This window comes from Trachurus trachurus (genome assembly GCF_905171665.1).
Source record: "Trachurus trachurus genome assembly, chromosome: 18".
NCBI classification, from domain to species: Eukaryota; Metazoa; Chordata; class Actinopteri; order Carangiformes; family Carangidae; genus Trachurus; species Trachurus trachurus.
Genome location: NC_139909.1, coordinates 1,538,364 through 1,549,872, shown reverse-complemented (window position 1 = coordinate 1,549,872; position 11,509 = coordinate 1,538,364). Strand labels below are relative to the sequence as shown.

The 11,509-nt window shown below is 41.2% G+C and overlaps 1 protein-coding gene across 1 annotated transcript; it reads left to right on the top strand.

Moving 5' to 3' along the window:
* Nucleotides 1-1,078: 1,078 nt before the first annotated feature.
* LOC311001351 (sialoadhesin-like) lies at nt 1,079-10,537 on the top strand. The gene is made up of 6 exons (XM_083992423.1): nt 1,079-1,488; nt 3,416-3,460; nt 4,364-4,630; nt 7,833-8,081; nt 9,169-9,327; nt 9,501-10,537. Exons 1-6 carry the CDS (start codon nt 1,479-1,481, stop codon nt 9,596-9,598), a joined length of 828 nt encoding a protein of 275 aa, XP_083848549.1. The 5' UTR covers nt 1,079-1,478; the 3' UTR covers nt 9,599-10,537.
* Nucleotides 10,538-11,509: the final 972 nt, after the last annotated feature.

Sequence of the window (11,509 nt, the reverse complement as noted above, 5' to 3'; positions counted from 1 at the left end):
TCCTGGTTCTCCTCCTTCATCCTGGTCCTGGTCAGACGGGATCTCCTCTTGGAGCTTTTCGGCTCTGGGAAAAGCAGCTGTGGTCCGTTAGCGAGGAGCAGACGAGTGAGTCTGGAGCTGCCGAGAGGAGAGAAACAAGAGAGAGACGACGTGATCTGACGAGGAGCAAAGTATGAAGAACTCAGAGCTGGAGAAGCTCCTCAACCGAGCCGAGCCGAGCCGAGCCGAGCCGTGGCTCTGTAGCATGGATGTATTATATTCTAGATCCGTGCTGTGTCTGTGAAGTGGAAAGCGCCATTTTTTTCCTTTGTATTCCCGCGATCTCTCCGACTCTCGCGGTCACATCGCCAAGTCTCCTCCCCTTAGATACCGTTGCTAAGGTGTCGGAGTTTTTTTTTTTCTCTCTCTCTCACAATCTTTATTTGTAAACATGAGGTTTAACAAACAGAAATTCATTGTAACACTGAGTGAACACTGCACAGACCAGGGGATAGCCTACTGCAGTTCATTGTTGGTCCTTTCAAGAGTCAAATTAAATGTTTTCAACAGGTTGAGAGTCTTCTCAGCTTTGTTGTTGTTAATGAGTTCAAGTAGACTAGTGCAGTGGTTCTCAACTGGTGGGTCGGGACCCAAAAGTGGGTCGCGGACCCGTTCTGGATGGGTCGTGGACAGCTGGTCAAAACAGTAAATAATATTTAATGCACATCTAATGTTGGACATGTCTTTTATTTTGAAAAATAACTTATTTTGAAAGGCACGAGACACGTGAACACATGCAGTTGTAATGCTCCTCCTCACTTTCTTATAATGTGGCCTGAATGCAGTGAAAATACCTTGTTTTGTTTTGTCTTGTCTTGTTTTGATAGATAGATAGATAGATAGATAGATAGATAGATAGATAGATAGATAGATAGATAGATAGATAGATAGATAGATAGATAGATAGATAGATAGATGATAGATGGATGGATGATAGATGGATGGATGATAGATGGATGGATGAATGGATGGATGATAGATAGATGATAGATGGATGGGTGGATGGATGGATGGATGGATGGATGGATGGATGGATGGATGGATGGATGGATGATGGATGGATGGATGGATGATAGATAGATAGATAGATAGATAGATAGATAGATAGATAGATAGATAGATAGATAGATAGATAGATAGATAGATAGATGGATAGATATATTATAGCCTATAGGCCTATATATAATATATATATTATATTGACACTGTTGAATGAGAGCTAAACTTTATTTAAACGTAACCCTTGAACACCCAAACAGCTGTTACATTTAAAACAGGATTGGTCTCTAGTTTTTGCATAAGTCAGTGTTGCTTCAATCTTTGAGTTCAAAGACTGAAGCAACACTGACCTTTGCATTTTGTAGGAAAAAGGAACAGAAAAAAGTCAGCGTGGGTGCATGTCATTCAGTTGACGTGTCAACAAACGGAGGATGGCATGAATGGAAAGTGGTAAGTGGAGCCTTTGTTTTATTATTTTGCACTCTAACATTAGATGCCCAACCTAACTCAGTCTTGGTGCCTGAATCTGGGAATGGGACGGGACCAAAATTCCTCATTTTATGTCCCAGTCCGACCCTGATTGTGGTGCTATGAGCTAGGAGGATGGATGGATGGATGGATGGATGGATGGATGGATGGATGGATGGATGGATGGATGGATGGATGGATGGATGGATGGATGGATAGATAGATAGATAGATAGATAGATAGATAGATAGATAGATAGATAGATAGATAGATAGATAGATAGATAGATAGATAGATAGATAGATAGATAGGTTTTTGCATTTTTCATTCTTTGTGGCAATGTTGTATGTATTGTCCCTGTTAAATAAACATTAAAATAAAATAGATAGATGGATGGACGGATGGATGGATGGATGGATGGTGGATGGATGGATTTGTCAGACATTAAAAAAGCAGCAGTAAATGGTTTGTAATGGGGGAAAAAATGTTTCTATTGTTGTTTCTATAGTTGAATGAGAGCTAAACTTTATTTAAACGTAACCCTTGAACACCCAAACATGACTGTCCCTGTCTCAGTGTGAAGTGAGATCATCGGACACTGGGCAGGAAACTGAATGAAGCTGTGAAACCAAACAACTTTTTTTTTTTTTTTTGTGCTTTATTGACGTGAGATAAGCATAACAGAATTATTTAAGCACATAACATAGCATTATGTTGACATTATGCATTATACAGAGAGATAGAGGTGGACAAAGCAGACAGGGGGAGAATGAGAAAAGGAAACAAAAATGACAATGACAGTACAGATAATGACATTAAAAATAATAAAAAATAAAAAATAAATAAAAATAAAAATAAACATTGCCAGATTTTGAGGAATTCATTTACCTAGTAAAAAGTTCTTAAAGAGGAGCTATGTTGAATCTTTCAAAAATACAGTTTGTGAAACCAAACAACTACACAGACCTGGAAACTGCTGCTGTGGTCGCAGCTTCACAGTTTCACCTGCTTTCAAACTGGTGTCAACACTTCACACCTCGCCCCCACAGCACTTCCTTGGAGCTGCTGGGGGCGGGAGGGGGGAGGAGGAGGGGGGAGGAGGGTCCGATGTGAGAGTTTAGTCTCTTTAGTCCAGTAGAGAACAGGATGAAGCGAACGTCTCTCTGTAAGTCAAACCTCTACAGCTCAGTGAAGGGATATTACTGTCTGATTACTAGTATTATTATTAACAACATTATCTTATCTTATTCTTTCTTTCTTTCTTTCTTTCTTTCTTTCTTTCTTTCTTTCTTTATTTCTTTCTTTCTTTCTGCCCTTCTCAATCTCTATTTATCTACCTCTTTCTATCTATCACCCCCCTCTCACTGTCTCTTCTTTCTTTCTTTCTTTCTTTCTTTCTTTCTTTCTTTCTTTCTTTCTTTCTTTCTTTCTTTCTTTCTTTCTTTCTGCCCTTCTCTATCTCTATTTATCTACCTCTTTCTATCTATCACCCCCCTCTCACTGTCTCTTTTTCCCCTCTTTTTCTTCTTTCTTTTTTCGCGTATAGAAAGACATTCATCTCTCAGCCTTCAAGTTTTATTTTATATATTTATATTTTATCATTTTATTTTATTTTCAACATTGCCTAAGCCGTTTCTTCATCTAACTCAGCATTGTTTTAACAATTTCTTCAGCTCATTCAGCAATAGCGTTCAGCTGCTTTCAGCATTCACACGCATTTTTTGCAGGAAATGCTATCTTTTTCTAGTTATCATTATTATCACTACTGTTATTGTTGCTATGGAGTCAGAGGTGGCAGCAGCAGCTCATGTTGGTAGAAACATTGATTTGTAAATGTTGATATAAACAGAACCAGGAAACAGGAAGCGATGACTCTCTGCCTGTTGATGTTGTTGTCTCTTCCCCTCAGGCCTGATCACAGCGCTCTGCTGCTGCTGCTGCACACGCTCTCAAGGTCAGTGAACACCTTAAAGGATAATTACTGTTTTTTTTACATTCTGGACCTTATTTCTAGCATAAAATAGGATCATTTCCTCACCCAGATAACTTTGATGTCATTACAAGTCATTGTGATGAAATGAGCTCCAGCCGTGAGCTGCGTATACGTATAATAGAGTCTACAGGGCAGCAGAATGCAGCCTCTAAATAACACATTATCTGCAGAGAAACTCCTTCATTTCACCAATATTTAGTTGTGATAGGCTAGTGCTATTCCCCTCTGAGTCCGGGGTTAGCTGTTATCAACATCCGGGGTCTGTAGGTTGACCTACTAACCTTGCTGCTAATGCTACGGTTCGTTTCTGCGTGTTTCTGACTTGTCAGAACAAAATTAGCAGCTGGATGAAGTTCAGCTTCCACAGGCTTCCTCTCCTCAACCTGGACTCACTAAAGCTCCGGCTAGTTGAGATAAAAATGGACCGAATGCCGAAGCAGAATGATTATTATCAGAATGAGCCACGCGGCGCTCGGAAATGACAAGTCAGGAACACGCAGAAACAAACCGTAGCATTAGCAGCGAGGTCAGTAGGTCAACCTACAGACCCCGGATGTTGATAACAGCTAACCCCGGACTCAGAGGGGAATAGCACTAGCCTATCAGAACTAAATATTGGTGAAATGAAGGAGTTTCTCTGCAGATAATGTGTTATTTAGAGGCTGCATTCTGCTGCCCTGTAGACTCCATTATACGGATATACGCGCCTCTCGGCTGGAGCTCATTTCATCACAACCACTTGTAATGACACCAAAGTTATGATCGAATTTTATGCTAGAAATAAGGTCCAGGTTGTAAAAAATTAGTAATTATCCTTTAACCTGTAAAGCTGTTGAATCAATACCGTCTCCTCCTCCTCCTCAGCTCGTCTGACTGTGAGTCCCAGCAGCTCTCAGCTGTTTGAGCACGACTCAGTGTCTCTGAGCTGTGAGGTGGACGACAGCTCTGCTGGATGGAAGGTGATGAGGAACACCAGCAGAGACACCAGAGCTGAGTGTGACGCCTGGGGAAAGTCGACTGGTTCCTCCTGTGGGATCAGTGTGACCGTCCAGTGGGACAGTGGAGTTTACTGGTGTGAGCTGAGAGAGGGAGCAACAAGCAGCAGCAGCAGCATCAACATCACTGTGACTGGTAAGATCAGACTGTGGAGTCAGTGTTGATGAAGCTGTGTGGAAATGGTAGCCTCGTAAACCAGCCTCTCCTGGAAATGCATTTCATTTCATTTCACAGGGAGAGTCTGGCCTCATTCCCCGTGTAAGCGTTTGGGATGGGCGGAAGCTGGGCGGGAGTAGTAGCATTGACAGACAACCCCATACAACCAATCAGCAAGTTGGTATATCAAACTTTTGCCGAATCCAGTTGGAAGAACAGCGAAAACGTCTTTTCCTTCAAGAAACTCAACAAGCGCAGACTCTTGCTCTTGTTAAATTGCTGTAATGGATTGGATGGTATTTCAGTAGGAACTTCCCTTGTTGCTGTTTTTAGGCTGCTGCTGCCAGATAGCTCCGCCATGTTCGTTGTGGTAAGAGTCACGCTCGGGGCTTTGTTTGCACTAGTGTTGTCACGATACCAACATTTTGGTACCGGTATCGGTACCAACATGTTTTTCGATACTTTTCGATACTTTTCGGTACTTTTCCACATAAAAAGAGAACACAAAAAATGTCATTATTGGCTTTATTTTAATAGAAAAATTTTGGACCATAAAACAGGAAATCAGTAAACAGTTACTGCTGCTGCAGGATTAACATTCCATCTATATTAATCTGAACTCTTCCTAAATTAAAAAATGTCTGTTTAAAAATGAACATGAACTTGTTTTCTTTGCATTATTTGAGGTCTGAAAACACTGCATCTTTTTTTGTTATTTTGACCAGTTGTAATTTTTGGGAGAAATTGTTATCAGTAGTTTATAGAATGAAACACAAATGTTCATGTTACTCAAACATACACCTATTGTTTCCCATATGTAGACCAAATTGATTCTGTTCCCCCCACCCCCATCAACGCAATATCGTTCCGTTAATTCATCTCTGCGTAGCGCTGCTTCGCCGTGCTCACTCACTCACAGAGAGAGAGAGAGAGAGACAGAGAGACAGAGAGAGAGAGAGAGAGACAGAGAGAGCATGCAGCCAGTGGTGATCCGCGGTAAAAACAAAACTTATTAACGAGGCTGTGGCGGCCGTCTCTCTCTCGCGCGCGGCGCACACACACACAAACACAGGCACATGGACAGGTGGCGCTGTAACGGTAATGATAAAAAGCACCTTGCTTCGTTTGTGACTCGCTCTCTCGCTCCTCGCGGCTCAAATTACAATGCGGCGACTTCACGCGGCGACGTCACCGCTGCTGGCGGCGCAGAATGAAAGTACCGGTCCCATCTAAGCGCAGTATGGTACCGTTTTAAATGCGTTAGTACCCCGGTACCAATCTAGTACCGGTATACCGTGCAACCCTAGTTTGCACCAGTCGGTCCCTGATTGGCCAACGTGCTGTGTAAATAACAGAAATCTGATTGGCTCGGCCTTCTGAGGGTTTCATGAGGCCAGACCAAGGGGGGAGTTGTGGGTTCTTCAAGTGAAGACCACTTCCGCATTCAAAAAGCTGCAGTTCTCCGTCCGGCCTCTGGGGGCTGAGACCAGAAGGGAGCAACTCCAACTGAGCCCCAGCTTTACAGCTTAAAGCCTCTGGAAACCCAAATCCACCAAAGCCTCCTAACCATGTATTTTAGGGTCTTATGTACATATTATTAAACATGTAAAAATAATTAGAAAAAAATTTCCATCCAAATTGAAAATATTTGTCTTTTAAGGTTTTGTACAGTAGGTTTGAATTGGGCGGAGTTATCTCTGGGATTTATCACGCAATAAATCCTACCACTCATAAATCGCCACGTCAGTTCTCTCACCCAGCCCCCCAGTGGCAGCGAACAAAACCGTTCTGCTAACGGTCGCTCCACCACTCCTCTCTAGTCCTCACAACCAGAGCCGTGTCAACCGGGGATGTGTGTGTGTGGCGATTAGCTTTTAGCATTCATTAGCTTTCCAGCGCGACCTGCAGTGTCTGTCTGTCTGTCTGTCTGTCAGTGCCCACAACTCCTCACAACTCCTCTCTACATGCAGCCGATACAGCCGTTTCTTTTGTGGGGGGGAGGAGGGGGGGGCGGGCGGTTTAAATCCGCGATCAGCATTTAGCATTTATTAGCTTTCCAGCGCGACCTACCTTGTCTGTGTTTCAGTCTGTCTGTCTGTCTGTCTGTGTGTGTGCCCACAACTCCTCTCTACATGCAGCCGATACAGCCGGTTTTTTGGGGGGGGGGGGAGGGAGGGAGGGTGTGTGTAAATTGGCGATTAGCTTTTAGCATTTATTAGCTTTCCAGTGCGACCTGCCTTGTCTGTGTGTGTGTGTCAGTCAGCCCCTCCTGGCGCTCACACAGACATGAGTGACGGTTAAAAGCTTCTTTTTTTTCTGTGAGACTACGACCAAAGACGGTTATGATGCTCCAAAACGAAGCTGGTAGTCTAGTTAGCTGCTAAATAGCATCAATCAATCGATGCACGTCCTCCGGTGAGGACTTTTTTTTTTTTAACGGTCGCCATTGACGTGTTGCTATGACAATGGAGCTGTCAATCATAGCGTTATCTGCCACGCCCACACTGTCCTGACCAGTGGCCTCAATAGTGCCTCAATAGCAAAATGAGCTGTTTTTAAACCAGGTTTTCTAATAGTTATGAATAGTTATTGTCACTCAGACTTTTGTGGATGCTTAATGAGGCACTTGACTTTGATATAATATAAGCATTTTTACTATATATAGTCAGGTTTCCAAAGGCTTTAAAAAAACATATTTACAGCCTGGTGCATTTTATTGTTTTGGTCTCTACCGATAGTTTCCACCTCCGTGAACTCTGTGGGGGGGGTGCATTTTTTTGTACCACAACCGTTTTAGTAGCATATTGTTTATAGGCTTCAAATTTGTGCATAAATTACGTTGAGTGACAGGTTCACAGACAGTTTACCGGCCGTTAATTGGTTGCTCCGAGTTCAGTGGACGAGTTCTCAGCTGGCTAACCGTCGCACCGCTCCAAATATGGAAAGTAGACTCCACCTAAAATCCAAGATGGCGCAGTTCAAATCCCCGTAGTAGAGGCACAAAACAGACTCCTCCAAACCAATGGGTGACGTCACAGTGCTACGTCCATTCTCTTTACAGTCTATGGGCCAGACCCTCCCTGTGAAATGAAATGAAATGAAATGAAATGCATTTCCGGGAGAGGCAGGTTTACGAGGCTATGGAAATGGATCAACTGCTGTACTTTGTCTCTGTGTTGAGGTGGACCAGTGATCCTGCAGAGTCCTGTCCTCCCTGTGATGGAGGGACATGATGTCACTCTGAGCTGTCAATCAAAGGAGACCCCTCCCTCCAACCCCCCAGCTGCTTTCTATAAAGATGGCTCCCTCATCAGGACTGAGCCTACACGTCACATGACCATCCACCATGTTACCAAGTCTGATGAAGGCCTCTACAGCTGTGACATCACAGGCCATGGAGGGTCTCCATCCAGTTGGATCACTGTCACAGGTCAGGAGGTTCATCATTGATTTTCTCACCTTAGATCTTAGTTTACTCTGGGAAAATATTGTTTTTGATTTCCATGATTACTCTGAGAGAGAAGGAAAATGTTATTTTTTAATACATTTGTGTTTATATCTGGCAAAATTTTATATTCATAAAAGAAAACCCCATTGCTTTGTTATTTTTGGAAAAGAAATGGAACTTTACTTCAAGCTAATAGCCTACAACCTTTTTGTATAATGTAGACCAAACTTTTCTACATAGCAGTTGTGCCAAGTCCGGCGCATTCACACTGATGCTTAATGCACCAATGTTAATGAATGTGCATTGTCCCAACTCAATAAATAAATAAATAAATGAAAACATAAATTGACACACCGGACCATGGACACAATTGGACAAATTTTTAAGTAAACACCAGAAATACACAAATATTTGTTCTGAGACTGAAGAACGTTACTTTTTTAGTCAATTTACGATTGTACGTTCAAATTGGGGCCAATGGTGTGAATTTTTGGAAAATTGTAGAGAAATTTCTAGAAAACTCCAAAAATGTTTAAACATTTCTAGAAAAAAGTAAAAAATTCTGAAAAAAAAGTAAAAAAAAAAAAAAAAAATAGGTTTTTAAAAGTTTTTTTCTTCACTAATTTATGTGTTTATTAGATATGCAACACATCATTTATTGTGTTTTTGTTTGTGTTTGTTTCATGGTTGTTTAGTTTTTGATGTTTTTTATTGTGTTTTATTTTCCTCTTCTCTCACTTTTTAATTTATAAAAATTGAAAAATGTATTGGTAATTATGACTAATTTGATTGTGATTTATTATTTCTGACTCTCTGGTTGTCAATAAAAACATTTAAAAGCAGATTTTTTTTTTTAAACCTAGAAAAAATTGTAACATTTCTAAAATATAATGATGAAATAAAAAATTATTTTTAAAAAAAAGTGGTAAAAATTTGAGAACCATTGATAGATTTCCCCTTGGCACATGTTTTTTTCTGTTCTCTTTGTATACTGTTCTCTGTAAAGGCTACTATTTATATGTCAACTCCTTATAGACAAATAAAACCACGTGTGTCTGTTCCTCTGCAGGTGAATCTATCACCACGGCGACGCCCACCAACCAGGCTCCGCCCCCGGCCTCGGACACCGTCCATGTTCTGCTGCAGCTGCTCCGCCACCTGGTGGTGCTCTGCCCCTACGTCGTCTCCACCGTCCTCATGGTGACGGCGTATCGGCACAGAGCCGCAGGTAAACGCTGCACACAGGTGATCTGACGGGCGTGGCTGCAACACGAGATAAAACCTAAAGTTGGAAGACAAAGCTTTGTTTTTAAATAAAGATTCATGCTGAACAAACGGACAGATTAGTAGCGATCTGTTAATGATCTGAGAGGACCAAACCTTTCACTGCTCTGTCTGCAGAAGGCGACCTGTCCGTCTCCGGGGCGACGGCCACAACCAGCCAAGCCCGGAGAAGATTGGCTGACGAGTATGATGTCGTTGCTGAGCAGCAGCTGTAACATCTGGGTCTTTCACACAGGAAGTGACAGCAGCACTGTGTCAAAATAAAACGTGTGTCCAGACTGAAGGTGTTTATGTCTTTATGTGTCTTCCAGCTTATATTATTACAATAATATTACAGTATTATATGAGACAGCATGAGTTACAGAAACAGGAAGTGACATCAGAGAGATGTCACTTCCTGTCACGTCAACATTAGAGCACTGTAAAAGAGAGTAAGGACACCTCCATTGACTCCCGTGGTAAGGGTTTAAGGGTTTAAGGGTTTTGTGCCCCCTAGTGGCAGGATATGGGTGTTGCAAAAGCGCCCAGAAAACCCATTCACTCCAATGTATGTGTGTTGCCCACTTGCTTGTAAATTGATGAAAACGGCCGTGTTTTTGTTTTTAGGTGTCTTGGTCATATCTAATTACACTTATAATTTGTTTATTATTGAAACATTCATGTAGACAACTGTTTTTGTTTCTTTCTTTCTTTTACTCTCCTATGTGTTAATGTTTATCTGTAAAGGATCCTCAATGATGCTATTAACGTGGGTGATCTATAAATGTCCTTAAATTATTGAAAACACCACACTGCTCATTCACCAACAATGCAGAGATGTCAGTTCTTGGGCGCTTTTGCAAAACTCATATTCCTCCACCAGGAGGCGCTTCCATTGGACCAATGCTGTCCTTACTCTCTTTTACACTGCTCTAGTCAACATGTGATTTAACTAAAGAATCAAAGATCACCCTGAACTCATTGATTATCAGTGATTCATAGTCAAAGAAACCACTTCCTGTTTTAAATCCTTTAAAATTTATTGAAACAATAAAACAATTTGAAATGAATTCCTTTGAATGTCTCACAACACTTTCACTTTCACTTCCTGCGAGCTGAGAGCCGTCTCTGATAAACACACAGCTCCACCCATGAAGGATCATGTTTCAGCTTGGAGACACTCACCTGATGTGACCTCTGCGGACAAATCAGGATGTGAGTGTTTAAAGGAATAGTAGCATTTTTTTTTTAAAGTGAGGTTGTATGATCTCCAAATAGCCCCTAAGTACTTTAATTGCAGTAGAAGACTCTCTTCTTTTATTTTTTTATTATAGCTAACGGGAGGAGTGCAGAGAGTCTTCTACTGCAATTAAAGTACTTAGGGGCTATTTGTAGATGATACAACCCCACTTTTAAAAAAATGCTACTATCCCTTTAAGACTTGCTTGATCAAATCAAAAAAAGACTTGAGACTCTATCTGGGACTTGATGCCAAAGACTTGAGTAAAATTGAATGTCCTTGAATAGACCTCCCAAAGTCTATTGTCTGTTGATTTACAAATTCACTCCTATCATCAGTCTTGGCTGTATAATTAATGCCAACACACACAAAAAAAAGATACTAAAGATATCTCTCAATTTTTTTCAATTTTAAATAGCTTTATTGGCATGAGAAGGCAGTGCTTATATTGACAAAGCATATCACGATAGAATATAATAAAAAAATAAACAGATGAATAAGTGGCAGAACATTAACAATAAAATATAACTTAACAATTGAGGCGTGGTCATGATCTTTACCTATCATTAATTATAATCGATTTGTTTGGGACGCGAAACAAAAACCTCAGGACTTGGACTTGATTTGGGACTTGAGAGCAAAGACTTGAGTCTCTACTTGGACTTCCAACATAGGGACTTTCTCCTCAAATTCCTGTCAGACGTTATCTACTGCACTTTGATCACACGACTCAGACCAGCTGTTTTCTACTAAATCAACATCATCATCAACATGTGGACAAAACACAAACATCTGATCTGTGATGGTTCATCAACAGCCAGCTGTATTTACATTATTGTTGTTATCATTATTATTTACAAACTGAAACATTCTCCACTAATCATCCTTAGGCGCGTTTCCGCTGCAC

What these genes read in the sequence shown, in the direction of transcription:
- LOC311001351 (XM_083992423.1), top strand. An exon ending in CTGCTGCACACGCTCTCAAG is followed by an intron (nt 3,461 to 4,363) that starts GTCAGTGAACAC and finishes CCTCCTCCTCAG; the next exon opens with CTCGTCTGACTGTGAGTCCC. An exon ending in CATCAACATCACTGTGACTG is followed by an intron (nt 4,631 to 7,832) that starts GTAAGATCAGAC and finishes CTCTGTGTTGAG; the next exon opens with GTGGACCAGTGATCCTGCAG.